Genomic DNA, 20573 nt, shown 5'->3' with positions numbered 1-20573 from the left:
GTATCGTTATAGTTGTGGTGTGGTCTCTGCTATTCTTTAATATTGAGAACGATTTTTAGAACTATATCTTTATCGTTATCTTTATAGTTATCGTGCTTGGTGTGAACGGGCCTTAAGAACAATAACTATAAAGATATAGTTCTCAATATCGTGAGAAAATCTTTCTCAATATTAAAGAATAGCAGAGTCCACACCACAACTATAACGATACAGAGGAACGATATCATTGTGATCACTTTCAAAACGATTTTTCTCCAGCTGATGAACGATAAAAACATTGACAGCCAATCAGAATCCATCCTGCTGTAACGAGCTCGAGAATTTAAAGCGGCAGACGCGCGTGCGCTTAGAATAAACAGACGATATCGTTCGCTGGTGTGGACGCTAATATCGTTATCTTTATAGTTATCGTTCTTGGTGTGAACGGGGCTTTAGTGTGAACAGGCCTTTAATCAGGATAGATGCCATTTTGAATTTAATGCGGATTAAAAACGAGGCTGTACTGTCGTGGCACACACGGTATAAAGGTCGTCATTTTTCGTCAACTCTCAGCCTTCAAGGTTGTTTTATGTTGTTTTTGTCTTCTGAAAGTTTTATTCATAAAGACGTTTCATTAGCTATTCTTTCAAACAACAGTTCAATCCATTAAACGCGCTGTAATTCTGTCCAGCCTCATTTTCATTTCTGTCAGAAATTAAATATGACGTTACCCTGACTAAGGTTTATTAATGTGACACTGATTCTCCGACCGTGAAAAACTGGACTATGATAAAAATCATACATTGTTATTTGAAATAATTTCAGAAAGCCGTTAGTAGCGACACCGTTCTCTGAGAGGTGGGCGTGGCTCCGTCTCATTCAGCCAATCGGACATCAGTGGGCGGGGTGTTTTTGCTGGTCTCGTAAGGCAGTGAGTATCTCGCGCCTCGTTACATTCGGTATCACGGAGCGCAAGCCCGGACCAACTCGCGGTGCTGATCCCCGATCAGACGTGCAGCCGAAGATCCGCCCAAACCCAGGCTCGACTGCGATCGTGTGAATAAATACAACACAGAACTACGATAAAAAACACAGTGGAAGTACTAGAGGAGTCTGGGATCTCTTCTGAGGTATTGTCTAACATCTAGCTCCATAGCACCATTTTTCCACACCTTGATCAAATACATCTGCCTAAATTATCGCAGGTTTAACTCCAGCATCTGTGGTTGTACGTGAAAATAATTTGGATTCGTACCTCATTTTGCCGGTCCATAGAGCTCGAGATAAACCTGAAACCTTGACGTTCAAATCACTGACCGGTAATTGTTCGTTTTAGGTAGACTGACTATTCTGGTCTAAATGACTTTGTTCTAACATACTGTATTTACTCAAATAAGGCTAAAGATCATCTGCATATGAATACTAATACTCTCTATTTGTTTTATTTGCTCGATTGCAGGCTTAAAATCTCTCTTAATGTTAAAGGTCCCATGACATGCTGCTTTTTGGATGCTTTTATATAGGCCTAAGTGGTCCCTAGTACTGTATCTGAAGTCTCTTTCCCGAAATTCAGCCTTGGTGCAGAATTTCAGCCACTACGAGCCAGTCCCACAATGAACTCTCCTTAGGACGTGCCATTTCTGTGTCTGTAGCTTTAAATGCTAATGAGGAGGAGAGAGGCGGGGCAACTGCCATGCTTCGCTCGTTTGCAAGCCATGATGTCTCTCGAGGAAAAAAAAATATTGCGCTCGCCTCACACGGTAGTAGCTCATTTTCTCATGGGCAGGCCAAATTCTCTGGGTGGGCAAAGCAGAGAAAGGGGAGGTAACCTTACCCCGTATGACGACATAAAGGGAAGCTGTAGGAACTCATATTAATGTTAAAAAACCTCATAAAGTGAAATTTTCATGCCATGGGACCTTTAATATAACATTTTGATTTTGTTACATGAGACAGTTTATTCAGCTGGCACGGCCTGTACAAGGACTGGCACTCAGATCGGCATAAATCGTGTATATGTAGATTAAATAACAGCCCTTATCTAAAATGGGCTTATATTTTACATAAATCTATTATTATAGTTAATAAACAGTCGGACCTGTAAGGGAAAGTCTCATGAAAACACTTCACCTCAAAACCAAAAGAAATGGCATTACATTTTCCATTAAGTTTTGCAAAAACATTTTAGGATCATAAAGATGACACTTAAATACATTTCCCACCAAAATTCTCAAAATTAGTGTAATGCAAAAAAAGGGGGGACACACTACCGTTTAAAATTTTGGAGGTGAAGTTTTTTTGTTTTTTCTTTACTGTTTTTGGAATGTTCTTTTGAGAATATTTTAAAATATCTTTATTAGGATTCTCATTACTGTAATATAGTATTATTTTTACAATATTACAGTAAAAATATTATAGTAATACAACACAATATCGTTTAATATTATACAATATTTTAAATAAAAAATGTAGTTAAATATATATTTTTTTCTGTATTACATTACTGAGAATATGGAGGGATTTTAAAAATATTTAAGTGTCATTAAAATCACAACGCAACATCTTTCTTAACATCTTTGTTTACTTTATAAAAAAAATGTAATTTCTTACTTTTCCATTTGATTTTGGGGTGAAATACGACCCGGACAGCTTTCATGAGGTTCCCCCTTACAGGACATCAGTTGACCCGTATTCATCGTATGACTTTTATTTTGAAATACTCTGAAAGTTCTACACTGTTTACCACCTCTGTGAAACATTTCCTGTTAAAAACTGGAGCTGAGCCAGATAGAGGGGAAGAAACGAGTGGAAAAAGGAACAAGACATGAGATGACGTGACATGAGCTGTACACACAGAGAGAAGGAGAACGTACTTGTGTGTGTGTGTGTGTGTGTGTGTTTACAAGCATCCCTGGGTTGTACAAGTGTGTCACATGGTGTTATTCCACGTCGTAAGTGTTGAATTGAATCGAGCGTGCCTAGTATACCTTGTTTACACCTCTGTGCCGACGCTTGTGTGTGTAAGTAAAGGTGCAACTTCCACCACAGTGAGGTGAAAACATGAGGCGAGCGAGTGCCCTACAGAGCCGTGAGTCTCCCCGTCAGAGCGGCCTGCAGTTCAGACGGCAGGAACACGCCGAGCTCGGTGATGATGCCGCCCGTGATCAGCTGGTGAGGAGTGACGTCAAACGCCGGGTTCCACACATCGATCCCTGCAACACAACCCAGAGCACGATCATATTTAATATTAATATTTTGAATTAGATTTGATTGTGAGATTTTCTGTGTGCACTTTGAATTTATGTTTTAGGAGTTTTTTGTCATTTTTATTAGTTTTAGTTTTTCTTCTAGTAATTAAAGCAATAAGCCCCAAGTGAACTTATAACAGCTAAGGGGCGTTGTTCGCGTCGTGCCTAAAACCCCCTTAGCTGTTATAAATTCACTGTAAACCACGGCTTCACGGGGCTTATTGCTTTTATAAAACGGTTATTCCATATACGTAGTAAGGTTTCACAGAATAAAACAGAGCAAATAAAGTGTAATGATATTAATAAAAACAGTATTCTTCCACCAAACAATGTAGTTGCTCAGAAACAGTTGTGGTTCCAACAAAGTGGTTGCCGAGCAACACACAGAAGTAAACAAAGGTGTATGTTTGTAGAGTAATTTACAACAGCTTCGAACGCGGCTCAACCAATCAGAATCAAGGACCGGAACTATCCGTTTTATAAATGGCTATATGTGACCCTGGACCACAAAACCATAACCAGCCATTTCTGACTAAATAAGCTTTCCATTGATGTTGTTTGTTAGGATAGGACAATATTTGGCCGAGATACAACTATTTGAAAAACTGGAATCTGAGGGTGCAAAAAAATCTAAATATTGAGAAAATTGCCTTTAAAGTTGTCCAAATGAAGTTCTTAGCAATGCATATTACTAATCAAAAATTAAGTTTTGATATATTTACGGAAGGAAATTTACAAAATATCTTCATAGAACATGATCTTTACTTAATATCCTAATGATTTTTGGCATAAAAGAAAAATCGATAATTTTGGCCCATACAATGTATTTTTGGCTATTGCTACAAATATACCTGTGCTACTTATGACTGGTTTTGTGCTCCAGGGTCACATGTGAGGTTTATTAATTGTTATTATTAATAGTTTTAGTTTATTTGAAGTTATTTCAGTATTTAAAATTAACTTAATACTAATCAGCAATGTGTAAACCACCACTTTTCATAATCGACTAGTCAGTGTTATGGATTGATATTTTGGACAGAAGTGACAGTTTAAAGTTAAAATGCATTATGTTATAGTACATACTGTAGATCGATTAATGGTACACGTCATTACGTTCCCACGTGACGCCATCCGATGTTCCCTCCAGAATTTCACGTATCAACATACAGTTTGTCTTTTGCACTATACAGTTTAGGGTGTTTCATTTTTAATTTTACGAATGTTTTAAGTGCAGTTAATTATATGTCATGCTATATGTGCAAACAGACGACGACGGATAGAAATGTGCCTACTTGCTTGAAGCCAAAATTCAGCGAAAAGTCCGAAAAGTACGGTAATAGTTTGATTAAGGTGTGTCTAGTGTCATGTCATGTGTACATGTGTACTGCACTTCAATAATGCGACTAAAATAGGAATACTCCATGTCTTAATTCGATTTGAGTTTAATTCGAGTATGACTTTAGCCGGATTAAGGTAATCAAAAATCTCTGTTTACATGCTAGATTCTTAATCAGAGTATTGTCTTAATCGTATTAAAATCTGACTATTGTTGTCCATGTAAACGTCTTGATTGTTTAGGCCCCGCCCATGATTGTTGACGGACACTGCCGTATTAGCAGAGACCCCGCCCTGAGTGAGCCGCACACAATTCGCCATGTTCATCTTCACGCTAGAGCATTTAAAAGCAGCATTCAAGTAAGAAATATCTTATTAAAGCTATAGATGTTTTTGGGTCATATTATCAGCATAGACAGCAGTAGGTACGGTATATTACACTGCTGTCACTTAATACACAGATCTAATATAGACATGCGATTTCTTTCCCAGCTGTTCACCTTCACAGACATAACTGACTGTGTATTTAACAAACTTGTATTTGACAGTTTAAGCGCAATAAGACATGAAAGAGTTTAGTACTCACATGCTGTGACAGCGGTTTCTGTGCGTTCACTTCAGATGTGTGCGCTCAGGAAACCGTATATCAGAAGTTTAAACTAATGTGGTTTAAAACGCATGGTTTCAGCGCGATAGACATGATAATCCAAGCCAAACAGATATTTTTAGCAGATTATCTGAGGAACGAGCTGTAAAGGCACAGCCCAGTTTTGGAAAGGGGGGCGGGGAGCAGCAGCAGCTCATTTGCATTTAAAGAGACATGCACGAAAACAGCGCCTTCCTGCTTCCACTCAAAATATGCATTTTCAAAATTATATAATAAATGATCTGCGGGGTATTTTGAGCTGAAACTTCACATTCCGGGGACACCTGAGACTTATATTACATCTTGTAAAAAGGAGCATAATAGGTGCCCTTTTATGATGGATTTGTTTCTTACAAACATGCGGTTTATTGCTTCACAAGACATTAACTGATGGGCTGGAGTGGTGTGGATTACTGTGATGTTTTTATCAGCTGTTTGGACTCTCATTCTGACGGCACCCATTCACTGCAGAGGATCCAATGCTGAGCAAGTGATAGAATAATAAATGTCTCCAAAGACAGCAATCTAGCTCATATAATTCATGCTGTTTCTCTTCAGCTATAACAGACGTATAACGGTTCCAGACAGATAACAAGTTAATTTGCTGAGATGAATTGATTGGGGTGCTGATCTGGGACCAGCGTTCCCGTCTCAATCTCCCGGTCTTGTCTGTTGTGAGGCAGACAGTAGTCTTCATGAGAGTAGTGCAGTAATCTGTCTCTCCCCTCGAGACGCCGGCAGCTATTAAACGCTGCAGCTTTAATTAATCTGATGATTCTGACTCCTCTCTCTCTCTCTCTTCTGTTTTCACATGTGCGGAGGATAATTCCTCCCTCATATCAGAACCGTTTAATTAAAAGCAGCTCCGCTCTGTTTCAAAGCTCACTTAAACCCTGCAGTCACACACTCACACTAATCAGCTTTTTCTGCTTTTCTCACCCCTTCTTCAACAACAAAAAAAATCCCTGCTGCTTTGAACATAAAAAAAAAACGCAAATAGCCATTTACTATACATGAACACAATAGCAATAGCACATTTAATATACTTACACCATCATTCAAAAGTTTAGCACTGGTAAGATGTTCTCTTCTGCTCACCAAGGCTGCATTTATTTAATGAAAAATACAGTAAAACTGTAATATTGTGAAATATTATTACAAGTTGAATCCACGGTTTTCTATGTTAATATATGTTAAAATGTAATTTATTATTACAAAATACAGTAATATTGTGAAATACTACAATTTAAAAAGTGTTTTTGCATGTTATTATATTGTAAAATGTAATTTATTCCTGTGATGTAAACTGAAATTTTCAGTCTTGTGTCACATGATCCTTCAGAAATCACTCTAATATGCCGATTTTCTGCTCAAGAAACATTTCTGATTATTATCAATGTTGAAAACAGTTGTGTCGCTTCATATGTTTGTGGAAACAGTGATATATTTTTCTTTTCTGTATTCTTTGATGAATAGAAAGTTCAAAAGAACAGCATTTATTTGAAATAGAAAACATCATAAATGTCTTCACTGTCACTTGAAAAATCATACCAACCCTAAACCTCTGAACGCGTGTATATTTATTTATTTATTTTTGTTTTTTTTTAAAGTTACATTTATGGCCTTTTTATGCCTTTATTGTGAGAGGACAGTAGAGAGCTGACAAGAAAGCACTGGGAAGAGAGAAGGGAGCAGGATCGGCAAAGGACCTTGAGGCGGGATTCAAACTCGGGTCACCATGAGCGCTGTTGCGCTATATGTCGACACACTAACCACAAGGCTATGGGCGCCGACGTATATTTATTTTACAAATATATTTAAAGGAAGCATGCTGAACTTCACAAAAAATCCCAAGAGAATGAATTTGTTTAAATGTTTTACTATGCCGATTTTCTGCTCAAGAAACATTTCTGATTATTATCAATGTTGAAAACAGTTGTGTCGCTTCATATGTTTGTGGAAACAGTGATATATTTTTCTTTTCTGTATTCTTTGATGAATAGAAAGTTCAAAAGAACAGCATTTATTTGAAATATGAAAAATCATACCAACCCTAAACCTCTGAACGCGTGTATATTTATTTATTTATTTTTGTTTTTTTTTAAAGTTACATTTATGGCCTTTTTATGCCTTTATTGTGAGAGGACAGTAGAGAGCTGACAAGAAAGCACTGGGAAGAGAGAAGGGAGCAGGATCGGCAAAGGACCTCGAGGCGGGATTCAAACTCGGGTCACCATGAGCGCTGTTGCGCTATATGTCGACGCACTAACCACAAGGCTATGGGCGCCGACGTATATTTATTTTACAAATATATTTAAAGGAAGCATGCTGAACTTCACAAAAAATCCCAAGAGAATTAATTTGTTTAAATGTTTTACCTCTGCATTTTATATTTGCATCTGACTGACATGTAAAATAACCAATCACAGTTTTTTTTTGTGTGTGTGACTTTAAAGGCAGGTAAAAAGTGGAATATATGAATAAAATTTTGTTTTCGTTATTAAGTTATTAAAGAATTGCTAATAAGTGTCGATATTATATTGTAAAATGTAATTTATTCCTGTGATGTAAACTGAAATTTTCAGTCTTGTGTCACATGATCCTTCAGAAATCACTCTAATATGCCGATTTTCTGCTCAAGAAACATTTCTGATTATTATCAATGTTGAAAACAGTTGTGTCGCTTCATATGTTTGTGGAAACAGTGATATATTTTTCTTTTCTGTATTCTTTGATGAATAGAAAGTTCAAAAGAACAGCATTTATTTGAAATAGAAAACATCATAAATGTCTTCACTGTCACTTGAAAAATCATACCAACCCTAAACCTCTGAACGCGTGTATATTTATTTATTTATTTTTGTTTTTTTTTAAAGTTACATTTATGGCCTTTTTATGCCTTTATTGTGAGAGGACAGTAGAGAGCTGACAAGAAAGCACTGGGAAGAGAGAAGGGAGCAGGATCGGCAAAGGACCTCGAGGCGGGATTCAAACTCGGGTCACCATGAGCGCTGTTGCGCTATATGTCGACGCACTAACCACAAGGCTATGGGCGCCGACGTATATTTATTTTACAAATATATTTAAAGGAAGCATGCTGAACTTCACAAAAAATCCCAAGAGAATGAATTTGTTTAAATGTTTTACCTCTGCATTTTATATTTGCATCTGACTGACATGTAAAATAACCAATCACAGTTTTTTTTTTGTGTGTGTGACTTTAAAGGCAGGTAAAAAGTGGAATATATGAATTAATTTTTGTTTTCGTTATTAAGTTATTAAAGAATTGCTAATAAGTGTCGAAAATGAAACTTTAAGCATCTTTCTATGCAGAATCTTCGCAAACTAAGGCAAATTCAGTGATTTATTTTTATTGTAGTATATCAACAGGTAAAATTGTGGTAGTTTAGTTTTAGTTATATACTATTATACTTTTTATTAATATGTTGAATTATTGTTATTTTTATATTTGTAGTTTTCTTTTTAATTTGATTCTAATACTCAGTAACTTTGTTCTTTAATTCGTTTTTTTTTTTTTATATTACTAATTAGGTTTAATTGATATTATTTCAGTTTTAATTTAGCTTTTATTTATTTCCAGTCAGTAATTTTAGTGCTTCAAATTAAAAACTTGACAAAAAATTAGAAATGTTGCATGTTGTTTTTCATCTGCGTAATATTTATTTATTTTTTATTTATTTCAATAGTTCTAATTTTAAAACTAGAGTGCTTTGATCTAAATTTGTGCCATTGTTTGTGTGAAATATATTAATTTGCAGTGTCCACTTGACTTACCGGGAGCGGCTACAGGAACTCCATTGATGCTGGTGAGCTCCTCAGCTGGACGCTCCTCGATCACAATGTCTCGTCCGCTCTCCAGACTCAGGTCGCAGGACGTGCTGGGCGCCGCCACGTAAAACGGTACCCCGTGATGCTTAGCCGCGATGGCCAGCTGATACGTGCCCACTTTGTTGGCCGTGTCGCCGTTGGCAACAACCCTGTCCGCTCCGACGACGACAGCTGTGTGCGCACAGGAACATTAACATCTGACACACCTGACACAGTCACGACACTCAAGCAAATGCACTCCACATGCGTCACCTGTGATGCCCTTCTCCCTCATGGCGAGCGCCGCCATGCTGTCTGTGATGAGGGTGGCCGGGAACCCCTCCGCCACGGCCTCGTACGCCGTCAGCCGGGCACCCTGGTTGTAGGGCCGGGTCTCTGTGCAGTACAGACGCTTCAAGCGGCTCAGCGCATGCAGCGACCGCACCACTCCTGCACGGATCAGTTACAGTCGTTCTCAGAGTCGCTCATCAAGGATGAGTCCACTTTCCTGATCATTTAACTCACCCCCATGTCATCCAAGATGTTCATGTCTTTAGGTGCGTCCCAAATCGCGTACTTATGCACTATTCTATGACGTTTTGTAGTATAAATAGTGCAAGTAGTGCGTTCACACTGAAAATTCCAAAAAGAAAAAGTGCACTTTAAATACCCGGATGATGCACTTAAATGACCGAAAAAAACGAAGTGTGGAATGTTGGACACTTCATGCACTCAACTGTCGCAGCTTTAAATACGTACCGAAGGGGGAGGGGCTATCAGACTCCGATTATGAATGACAAAATAACATTATATAATTCATACTACACATGGTTGAGTACATAGTGCATAAGTACATAGTGTATGAGTGCATAGTGCGTCATTTGGGATGCAGCTTTTCTCTCTACAGTCGAAGGTTTTTGAGGAAAACATGTATTTTTCTCCATATAGTGGACTTCAATGGTGGCCAACGATTTCAAGGTCCAGAATACAGTTTCAGTGCAGCTTCAAGCTAGAGCAAGCCAAGCTTTTGTGGTTAAAAAGTGTATAAATATTAATCTTTTTTTTAGAAAATGACCGATCATTTAGCTAGATAAGACCCTAAAGCCCCGTTCACACCAAGCACGGTAACTATAAAGATAACGATAAAGATATAGCTCTAAAAATCGTTCTCAATATTAAAGAATAGCAGAGTCCACACCACAGCTACAACGATAAAGACAAAGAAAAACAATATCGTTGGAATCGCTTTCAAAATGATTTTTCTCCAGCTGATGAATGATAAAACACTGACAGCCAATCAGAATCCATCCTGCTGTAACGAGCTCAAGAATTTAAAGCGGCAGACGAGCGGGTGCTTAGAATAAACAGACGATATCGTTTGCTGGTGTGGACGCTAATATCGTTATCTTTATAGTTATCATTCTTGGTGTGAACGGGGCTTTATTCCTCGGCTGATATCCCTTTTGAAGCTGCACTGAAACTGCATTTTGGACATTGAAATCGTTGGCCACCATTGAAGTCCACTATATGGAGAAAAATCCTGGAATGTTTTCCTCAAAAAAACTTAATTTCTTTGCGACTGAAGAGAGAAAGACATGAACATCTTGGATGACATGGGGGTGAGTAAATGATCAGGAAATTTTTATCGTGGAATTGTGGACATATCCTTTAATTTCTGCAGTGATGCTAAGCGCGCAGACTGACCGAGAGCCGTGCCGTATCCCGCGGTGGCCAGGCTGCCGGTGTTACAGTGTGTGAGGATGGTGACCGAGTCTCGCGGGACGCCCGACAGGATGTGCTGCGCGCCGTAGTTGCCGATTTTTTTGTTGTCGTTCACGTCTCGCTCCAACATCTCCTCAATCCAGCCAATCACGCTGCAGAGGGGCGTGGCCAAAAGACAGGCACGTTAGAGGCGTAATCAATGCAGCACTTCATATTTAGGCTGTTGTGAACATTTGTTTTCATTTTTGCTGAAAATGAAATGTCGTTAAATATAATTGCGTTTAATGATTTAAACTTATCTCTCACAGTGAATATCTGATAAACATTTATACACGGTAAATTTGGAAACATACAATAACAAGCGTATTTCCTTCAAGGCTCTGTAAACAGATACTGCACAAAGTAGAAAGGTGTGTAGATCATTTTAAATATTTTAAAGACTACTTTAAAAATGAAAAAAAATAAAAACCATTAAAATATTTATTTAAATAAAATGTTTTTATTATTTGTTAAATTTAAAATATTTTAAATAATACTTTAAATGTTTGCTTAAATAAAATATTTATATTATTTCTTTTTAATATTTCGAAATCAAATCCATTCCGCTCTAAAATCTGCTCACCGGAATGAAAAACTAGATAAAAAAAAAAAAATACTACTTTAAAAAAATTATAATAAAACAATAAAAAAATTCAAACAAACAATTTTTAAATAAAATGTTTTTTAGTCCACTTTAGTTGTAGCAGGTTCTTCATTTTTAATGTATTTTTGTACTTAATTTTTATGTTTACATTTTAGTAATTTCGTTTTGTGCTTTTTTCATTTTTATTAGTTTTTGCTATTTTTTTTAATTCTATCTAGCTTTACTTCATTTTTATTTCCGTTTTTTTTATTTCTATTTTTTATTTTTAATAGTTTTAGTTAAAGCGATAGTTCACCCCAAAATGAAAATTCTGTCATTAATTACTCACCCTCATGTCGTTTCAAGCCCGTAAGACCTCCGTTCATCTTCGGAACACAAATTGAGATATTTCTGATTAACTCTGACCCTCACATAGACAGCAATGTAATTACCACGATCAAGGTCCAGAAACGTAGCAAGGACATCGGTAAAATAATCCACGTTACATCAGGGGTTCACCGTTTACGTTCAGTGGATATTCTCCAAAATGGCACCAGGGTGAATTGTTTAATAAAGTCGTTATTTTTGTTTTCTTTGTGCACAAAGAGTATTCTCGTAGCTTCGTAAAATTACGGTTGAACCCCTGATGTCACATGGATTATTTCCTTGCTACGTTTCTGGACGTTGATCGTGTTAATTACGTTGCTGTCTATGGGAGGGTCAGAGTTAACCAAAAATATCTAAATTTGTGTTCCAAAGATGAACCGAGGTCTTACGGGTTTGAAACGACATGAGGGTGAGTAATTAATCACAGTAATTTTCATTTTGGGGTGAACTATCCCTTTAATAACAACACTGGCACAGACACTGCAATTAGAATTTCTGACAATTAGTACAAAAGCTTTAAGATTATTATTTCACAGACATGGCAAAGAAAGCAAAGCAGAATATACCGATCTTTTCTGGAATATCTGGTTCACTAGCTATTAAAACAAAACTCATTCAAAGAAAACAATTTTTTAAATCTTCCCATCCCGGGTAAACCCCTCGAGCGTGTCACCTGTCTCGGAGCTGCTCGGTGTTCTTCTCCATGCTCTCGTTCTCTGTGAACTCCATGAGCTCGCGGGCGGCTCGGCCCATGTTGACCGCCGTGGGTCGAGCGGACGTCAGGTGGCACAGCGAGTCCCTGATGAAGCACACGAGGTCGTTGCCCCCCGCGCCCGCCCGCAGCTCCACCGCCAGGCTCAGGCAGCCCACGATGGCGATGGCAGGAGCGCCGCGCACCTGCAGGGTGAAGGGTCACAGGGTCACATGAGAAGCGAATAGCGCTTCTCATCACCAGGAGCTTGATTTCACACGCCCGCTACATTCACAAATCATCCATGTCAATCGGCTTTCACAATGTGAACACTTCCAGTCAGCTCTAACATCAGCTCACTGGAATGAAAAACTAGATTTTTTCGGATGAAAAGCCACATACATTTATTCATACTGAATGGAAAAAAAACATTCTGAGATAAAAGTTGTGCGCTGAAGCCAAAATGCTGTTTGCAAACCCATTTTACATTCAAAATGTTAAATATTACCAGGAAATCCAATGGGATAAATGCACAAAAGTACCACTCATTGCATTTAGTGAAACTTTTAAAGGAAAACGACATTTCCATTTAAGAGTTTCAGTGAAATTATGGAGTCATCCAGAGTAATCACAGTTCAGAGATTATGAGAAGTTATGGCAAGTATGATGTCATCCGTTCTTTAGAACTCGGAATCCTGCCATTATGATTACAATGAACAATTATGACATCATTCTGAAAGTGGCATTCAGTTCAAAGAGCTAATTAAATAACTATGACGTCATAATGACTTAAAGGGGAAAAAAGGAGAATTGTGTCATCATTTACTCGCCCTCAAGTTGTTGAGTTTCATCTTCTCCTGAGCACAAAAGAAGATATTCTGAAGAATGTTGCTGACCGAAGAGTTGACGGTAGCCAATGACTTCCATAGAATGGAAAAAAAAGCATGGAGGTCAATGGCTACCGACAACTCTTCAGTTACCAACATTCTTCCATTTTTGACTAAATCTCATGCGTTCAACAGAAGAAAGAAACTCATACAGGTTTGGAATGAAGACAGAATATTTATTTTTAGATGGACTATCCCTTTAATAATCGTATGACAAAAACCGGAATATCTGACATTCATAATGTCTCTTAATAAACGCAAACTGTGTGTGCTGTGCATCAAGAGAGCAACCATACATTTGTGTTGTGTTTTACTTTCCTTTTATATTCATTCATTCATAATCATTTATCACTTGATCATTTTATTATTCCATTTAATCATTTTAAAGCCATTTATATACTCATTTAATTGATTAGTCATTTATATTACATGATTGTTTTTGATATTTTTGCCATTGTTGTTTAGTCTTATGATGTGTGGTTGGATGTTTGTCTTCATTAGTAAGAGATAGGAGAATGTTTTACTTTCAGGGTTTTTGAAGGTCACGGGACGTTGTTGTGAAGCAGTAATTTTCCAGATTTGTGCTGGTCACAACTAAGATTATTCAATAAACTGCTCCTTTTTATTATCACCACTTCATGTCCTGCTTCTGCTCTTCTCTGGCTTTCCTCAGTCAACTTCTTGGCTGATAGAAGACTGTTAATACAGTTTTGGGTTCCAGACAAAACACTGGTTTTGGGTATTAGACAGTTTTGCTGGCTAACTGTTCTGTTACAAGACATTTTCTGACAGGATCTGGTATTTCTGGCGTGGAAGCATCATGCTCTATATTACATGGGCCACTCGTGATGAACCATCAAAGAACATTTTTTCCTTGGACAAATGCAGAGTAAAGAGAGACTCTGGTGTAGGACTGCTCGCTCGTGAGTGTCATTTCCCATCCATTAGTAAAGGTCTCATGACAGTGACAGCGGCTGGCACAGGACCAAAGCCCCTGAATCCCCGATTGATCAATAATTCATGCCAGATATTTGCAGTAAGGACTATTAATGAAGCGCAGACATGGCTGCCGGAAAACCATCGCCCCAACACATTAATTATGCACTACGTTAATCAAGATTGGAACAGCTGGAGAAAGAAAACCCGAGGTTTGCGAAACACCTTTATGACGTCACAACATGTGCACGCAAGCACACGTACATCTCGGAGATGTCTATTTGATGTCTGCACTTACATCTGCAAGACATATTTTAGAGTGATTGCTCATCTGCGATACGTCTATAGGACGTTTCCTATCAGATGTCAAATAGACGTTTTTTAGATGTCTTTAAGATGTTTATGATTTAAGCCCTATTCGGACGGGACTACCGTTAGAGAAAAGTACTTTGCGATTTTAATCCCGTCCGAATCTTCCACGTCTGTGTTTTTCTCACACAACCTCTGTAATAATTCCAGAGCAAATCACCTACTGTTTTTCGGCAAACTCCGTGATCCTCTGAGAAAACTATTCCCGTCCGAAAGACGAATGTCTGAGATTGCCGACAATATTTTTTCCACAACATGTTTCCTTGTGTGTTTTGGCCAACGTGAACTACCGTAGATGCTCTTACCGTGCGCATTTTTGATACGTGTGCCTCCCAGCAAAAAAATAACAATAATAAAATCAAGAGCCAGATCACGTAAACTGTTAAGACTGGCTACTGTAATATCAGCGTCAGGAACAGCCAGCTATTACAGAACGTTGCCCTAACCTTAATGCACGATTGACTTCTTTAGGAACATTACTTTTAAGTTTTTACAAGCGTAAACTAACACTCCCAAATATTTAAGGAAATAACTTGTTTACCCAAGCGGCCGTGTGCATATTTAACTCATTTAATCCCACCGGTCACAATAGTGACCGTAAAGAAGGTTTTCATTTATAAAGCTCTAAAAATATTACTGACTGTTGTTTTAGTGCATTTTCGGCAAATATGGAAAAAATAAAGTGTCTCAATTAAATATGTGCAGTGTCACATCTTTAGTGCAAATCGTCACATGACCAGAGTAGTTTACTTCCTGTTTGCACCATGAGATGATGATGGCTGCAGCAAAGCTCCAAAACAAAAGACTAGTAAAGTATGTTAACAAAGACATAACAAAGATTTTTGGTATGCATTATCTTTAAGGTGTCTAGTATTAATATATGAATTCACAATTATTCAGTTTTGTTGAGTGTGGACATAGAATGAGTAAACATCTTGATGGTCACAATAGTGACCGGTGGGATAACAACTATTTGTGACCCTGCCTGGAGCACAAAAGCAGTCATAAGCAGCACGGGTATATTTGTAGCAATAGCCAAAAATACATAGAATGGGTCAAAATTATAGATTTTTATTTGATGTCAAAAATCATTAGAATATTAAAGTAAAGATCGTGTTCCATGAAGATATTTTGTAAATTTCCTACCGTATCAAAACTTAATTTTTTGATTAGTAATATGCATAGCAAAGAACTTGGACAATTCTCAATATTTAGATTTTTTTGCACTCTCAGATTTTCAAATAGTTGTGTCTCAGCCAAATATTGTCCTATCCTAACAAACCATACATCAATGGAAAGCTCATTTATTCTGCTTGTATAAATCTCAATTTCAAAAAAATAGACCCTTATGACTGGTTTTGTGGTCCAGGGTCACATTTTTTTTTGTTTTTTTTATCTTAGTATACCTATTCAGTGTTGTATAAGGGGTTTTAATGTATAATACTAACCACAGTAATGAAACAGTTTAAAACGGGTTAATAGCTGGGCTGAGATATATAAGAATTTTGATGACTGCACAATATTGACCAACCATAAAACGCCCCCCAAATAATTTGTGATTATTTCAAGGGGTTACTAATGACACATCATTTTGATACTTTCATGCCTGAGAAAAATGTCGGATTAAATGGGTTAAGACGCAAGCGTGCATTATTTAAAAAAACAACAAATAAAGCAGCGCAGGGACGTTATGTCAAGCGCAGGTTATGCAGATCACACATGCACACGCGTGCACAAAGAAAAAGGGCAAGCCCGTGCTCCGATCCGACACAAAGGAGCTCTACCGGCTTTGAGATGTCCGGAGGTGCGCGAGCGAAACCGGGAAGAGGATCCGTCGACCGGGCCTGCAGTAGCCTACCTTCATGCTCTTGGTGGCCTCATATCCGTCCCGCACCGAGCGGATCTCGTCGTACACGGTCTCGTGCGGCAGCAGCAGCTGGTTGAGGATCTGCAGAGAACCGGGCCGGTACCGGATCGCCTCCAGCGTCATGACCCGTATGAGATGCGGCTGAACGTATTCCGGGAGCGCTGGCGCCGATGTGTGACGGGTTCCGTCGGTCCGCTTCGCGTTAAAAGCGCTGCGATTCGTGAATCACGAATCGCGAATCACAAGGTGTGGGCGTCTGCACGGATCGAGGGGGAAAAGCGCACCGATCACGGAACCGCGTGTTCGCTCTGTCAGGAAGCCCCGCCCCCTTGACCACGCCTACTCCTGTCAGTCATCCCGCGGAGCTGCGTTACATTCAGATGAAGCCTTTTATTATTCTTATAACTACGGCGAAGCAACAATAAAGCGATTCAGACTATTCTTAGCGAGTGAATGGAGGGATCCAATGAAGAGCAGATGTTTGAGACTCGGAATGAGGACACGTAAGATCATGTTTCTATGGAGGAATCGATAAAAACGCACACGCAGGCGCTATTGTTCATATTTTAATAAGCCACGGCGTCATCAGGGACTTTCATTCGAAGGAATGGTTCTTACCAAAATGAGAATTCTGCCATTTACTCATCTTAATAATCGCAAACGGTCTAATGTTCTTAAAAAAACACAAAAAAATGATGATGAGAAAAACACTCTAAGCCGTTCACACCAAGGACGATAATAAAGTGTGATATTTTAATGTCATGACGTCTTTCACCTCAGAGGGATTTTAATTTAAAAAGGTATTTTCTTCCTCAAATGAAAATTCGGTCGTAATCACCTTAGAACCACTGATCTAATAATAGAGAACATTATATATAGATCTTTCTCCTGTGTAACACAAAACTAGAGTTTTTAAAACTTTAAAGGGGTCATATGATGCTACTAAAAAGAACATTATTTTGTGTATTTGGTGTAATTAAATGTTTATGCGGTTGTCCTCTTTTGGAAGACCAAACAAAGTAGTTTCGCTTTCACAACGAAACACACGGCGGGCTCGAGTGAGCAGAGGCAGCAGATTCAACGAAGGAGCGTCCGGAGGGCTTGCGGCAACCACATGTGACGACCCCGGGCTGGACTCCGCTTCGTCCACGGTGAAAGCCGATCCGGCGATCCACAGCGCAAAGTTGTTGTATTTCCTCAGCGACCAGCACGGATCAGCTCCAGGCATGACGAAGCAGATATCGTCCTCTTTTGGAAGACCAAACAAAGTAGTTTCGCTTTCACAACGAAGCACACAGCGTCTTCACGACATGGCGGCGGCGGCAACAACAATACTACAGCGAGAATAAAAGTTGCGCCTTCTTTCTTTGCATGAACATTTGGGCGGCGTTATGCAAATCTTCCCACATAGTGACGTAGACATGTGGGGGCGTGTTAGAACGAGCCGTTTTAGGTAGGTGTGGCTGACTCTGAACTTTTATAAAGAATATCTCTTTGGATTTGAGACTTTAGTCTTTGCAACTTTACAGATCTTCTTTATGCACCAAGAGCTTGTAACACTCCAAAGAGAAAGGAAAAATTGAAATCACATCATATGACCCATTTAACGTTACACAGTTTACTCCTGCGATACAGTGAATGGGGTCTGTTGAGCGCCAGAAATGACAGCGCTGTTCAAGTCAAGGATAATTATTAATCATTTTAATTCTGTGAGAATTGTGAAGCCCACGGCAAAAATTGAACGATGACGATTCAGAGGAATGATGACGTTCGAATGACTTTCAGAACGATTTTTTTCCCCATCTGAAAAACGATTAAATAACGTTGACAGCCAATCAAAATCGAACAGACTTTAACGAGCGCGAACATTTAACGCAGTAGGCGACAACTTAAGCGGATAGTTCACCCAAAAATGAAAATTCTGTCATTAATTACTCACCCTTGTGTTGTTCCAAACCTATAAGACCTTCGTTCATTTTCGGAACACAAATTAATATATTTTTTATGAATTCCGAGAGCTTTCTGACCCTGCGCAACTGAATTGTTCCCAGGTCCAGAAATGTAAACAGTCTATGTGACATCAGTGGTTTGACCGCAATTTTACGAAGCTACGAGAATACTTTTGGGCACAAAGAAAACTAAAATAACTACTTTATTCAACAATTCTTCTCCTCTGCCTCCATTATGGAGAGTACCACGACACATTCGTGTGCTTTCCTCTGCATGTAAACAAATTGCAGCGCATGCGTGTTCTATGTGTAGAGGTACTCTCGATAGTGGCAGAAGACGTGATTTAGAGGAGAAGAATTGTTGAATAAAGTCGTTATTTTTGTTTTCTTTGTGCACAAAAAGTATTGTCATAGATTCATGAAATTACAGTTAACCATTGATATCACATGGACTGTTAACGTTTCTGGGCCTAGGAACATTTCAGTTGCGTTGCTGTCTATGCAGGGTCAGAAAGCTCTCGGATTTCATCAAAAATATATTAATTTGTGTTCAGAAGATGAATGAAGGTCTTGCGGACTTGAGGGTGAGTAATTAATGACAGAATTTTTATTTTTGGCAGAACTATCCCTTTAAGTGCGTGCTTATAATAAACAGAACATCATCGTTCTTGGAGTGAACAGGCCTTACTTAAGAGGCCACTCACAGAAATGAACGCATTCTGTGTGAACGGCCCATTAAACTATAATAAACGTTGTCCATAGGATTTTTGAAAGCTTCAAAGCTTACTTACATTTGCAAACTTTTAAATATGGCTTGTTAAGATGCATCACATAAAGTGAAATGAACAAGTACTGCAAACATTTATAACCTACCTTAAAGGTGTTTTCTGTTGTTTCTCGAGCATGACAGTCCCAGTCCCCATTTGCTTTCACTTTTTAGAGCAGCCAGGACATTCTGCAAAACATCTCCTTTTGCATTACTTAAGCATTTAAAAAAAAAAAATTCATGGCTTTAAACAACACAAGTATGAGTGAATGATGACAGAATCTCCATTTTTGGATCAACTTTCTTTTTTAATTATTACATTAGACATTATCATATCCTTCACCGCAGACACATTAACAAATTAATGCAGCTTTTAAAAAATAGACCCATCGTCAGAACATCAGTACATACATTAATACATTAGCAGTGATTGTCTTCAGTATGCGGAGACCGTAATGAAACTGATCTGTACATGCTGGAGTGAATGAGGATGATGAAGGCTAATTGGGTTCAGACAGCATCCTAAAAGACAACGGCGCAGAATAAAGAGGTTGTCATGGAAACGAGGCAGCTTAATGTCTGGCTCGTTAAAAAAACGCAACCAAACAAACAAACAATTGATATAATGATTGACTGTTGCACACACACATTCTGAGATCTTCTCTACACAAACAACAAGGGGTTTGGACTGTGTCAGTCAGGGGTTAAAGTTGATGCCCTATGACTCTGAAACAGACAAGCAGGGAAGAAAAAAAAACGAAGAGGCGACAGCTTCCCTAAAAACATGCTGATATCAGCATATGAATGACCACATCTCCAACAACACAACATCACACATTATCACCCGGATACAAAACCTCTCATTCCATCTTATCAAACCAAACAGACCCAAAACACACACAGGCACACATGGACTCCGTCCTCCACCCGAAACACCCGCACAATGAGCCCCACTTCATTTCCTCTCACGAAGCATCGGGGTGCGGATAATCCACGATTATGGGATATTATCTGCATCTCCTCCATCTAACACACACTTCAACATCTTCGCTGGAGTGCTGAGATTATTCCCATATCACGGCCGTGCAGTGACATTATCCTAATCTGGGAATACTGGAAGACACAGATTACTGTAAAGACTGCAGATTAACAGCATTTATATGTGAAAGAGAAGTTAGGCTGAGCCATGTCAGATAGGAGGAGATGGAAGACAAAACTGGGTTCAAATAAAAATAACTATTGCGCTTTTGTAGTGCTAGGTACATGCATGAAACTGTCAGAGGGAACGAATGACCGTCTGTAATCCTGTTCTCCGATAACCGTTATTTTATTTATTTATGT

General features: G+C 38.6%; 1 protein-coding gene across 3 annotated transcripts in view; it reads right to left on the bottom strand.

The window, feature by feature from the left end:
- The window catches only part of mri1 (methylthioribose-1-phosphate isomerase 1), a 35898-nt gene extending 19084 nt beyond the window's left edge, over window positions 1–16814 (bottom strand). For 2 of the 3 annotated variants that reach the window (XR_001635579.1, XR_001635580.1), the window contains exons 1-6: window positions 16509–16814; window positions 12441–12664; window positions 10741–10910; window positions 9310–9486; window positions 9004–9228; window positions 2853–3191 (exon numbers count right to left, since the gene is read on the bottom strand). Coding sequence is in view for 1 of the 3 variants with exons in the window: in XM_016502650.1 (XP_016358136.1) it covers window positions 3058–3191; window positions 9004–9228; window positions 9310–9486; window positions 10741–10910; window positions 12441–12664; window positions 16509–16640 (1062 nt within the window). In the remaining 2 variants the exon portion in view is untranslated. Of the gene's footprint in view, window positions 1–2559; window positions 3192–9003; window positions 9229–9309; window positions 9487–10740; window positions 10911–12440; window positions 12665–16508 lie in introns of those variants that run through there. The other variant, XM_016502650.1, reaches the window with a different exon arrangement.
- Window positions 16815–20573: the final 3759 nt, after the last annotated feature.

The sequence above is a fragment of the Sinocyclocheilus anshuiensis genome, unplaced genomic scaffold, assembly GCF_001515605.1.
Source record: "Sinocyclocheilus anshuiensis isolate Anshui unplaced genomic scaffold, SAMN03320099.WGS_v1.1 scaffold1127, whole genome shotgun sequence".
Taxonomy (NCBI): Eukaryota; Metazoa; Chordata; class Actinopteri; order Cypriniformes; family Cyprinidae; genus Sinocyclocheilus; species Sinocyclocheilus anshuiensis.
Note: the sequence above shows the minus strand (reverse complement) of the source record. Positions and strands in the feature narration are given on the sequence as shown.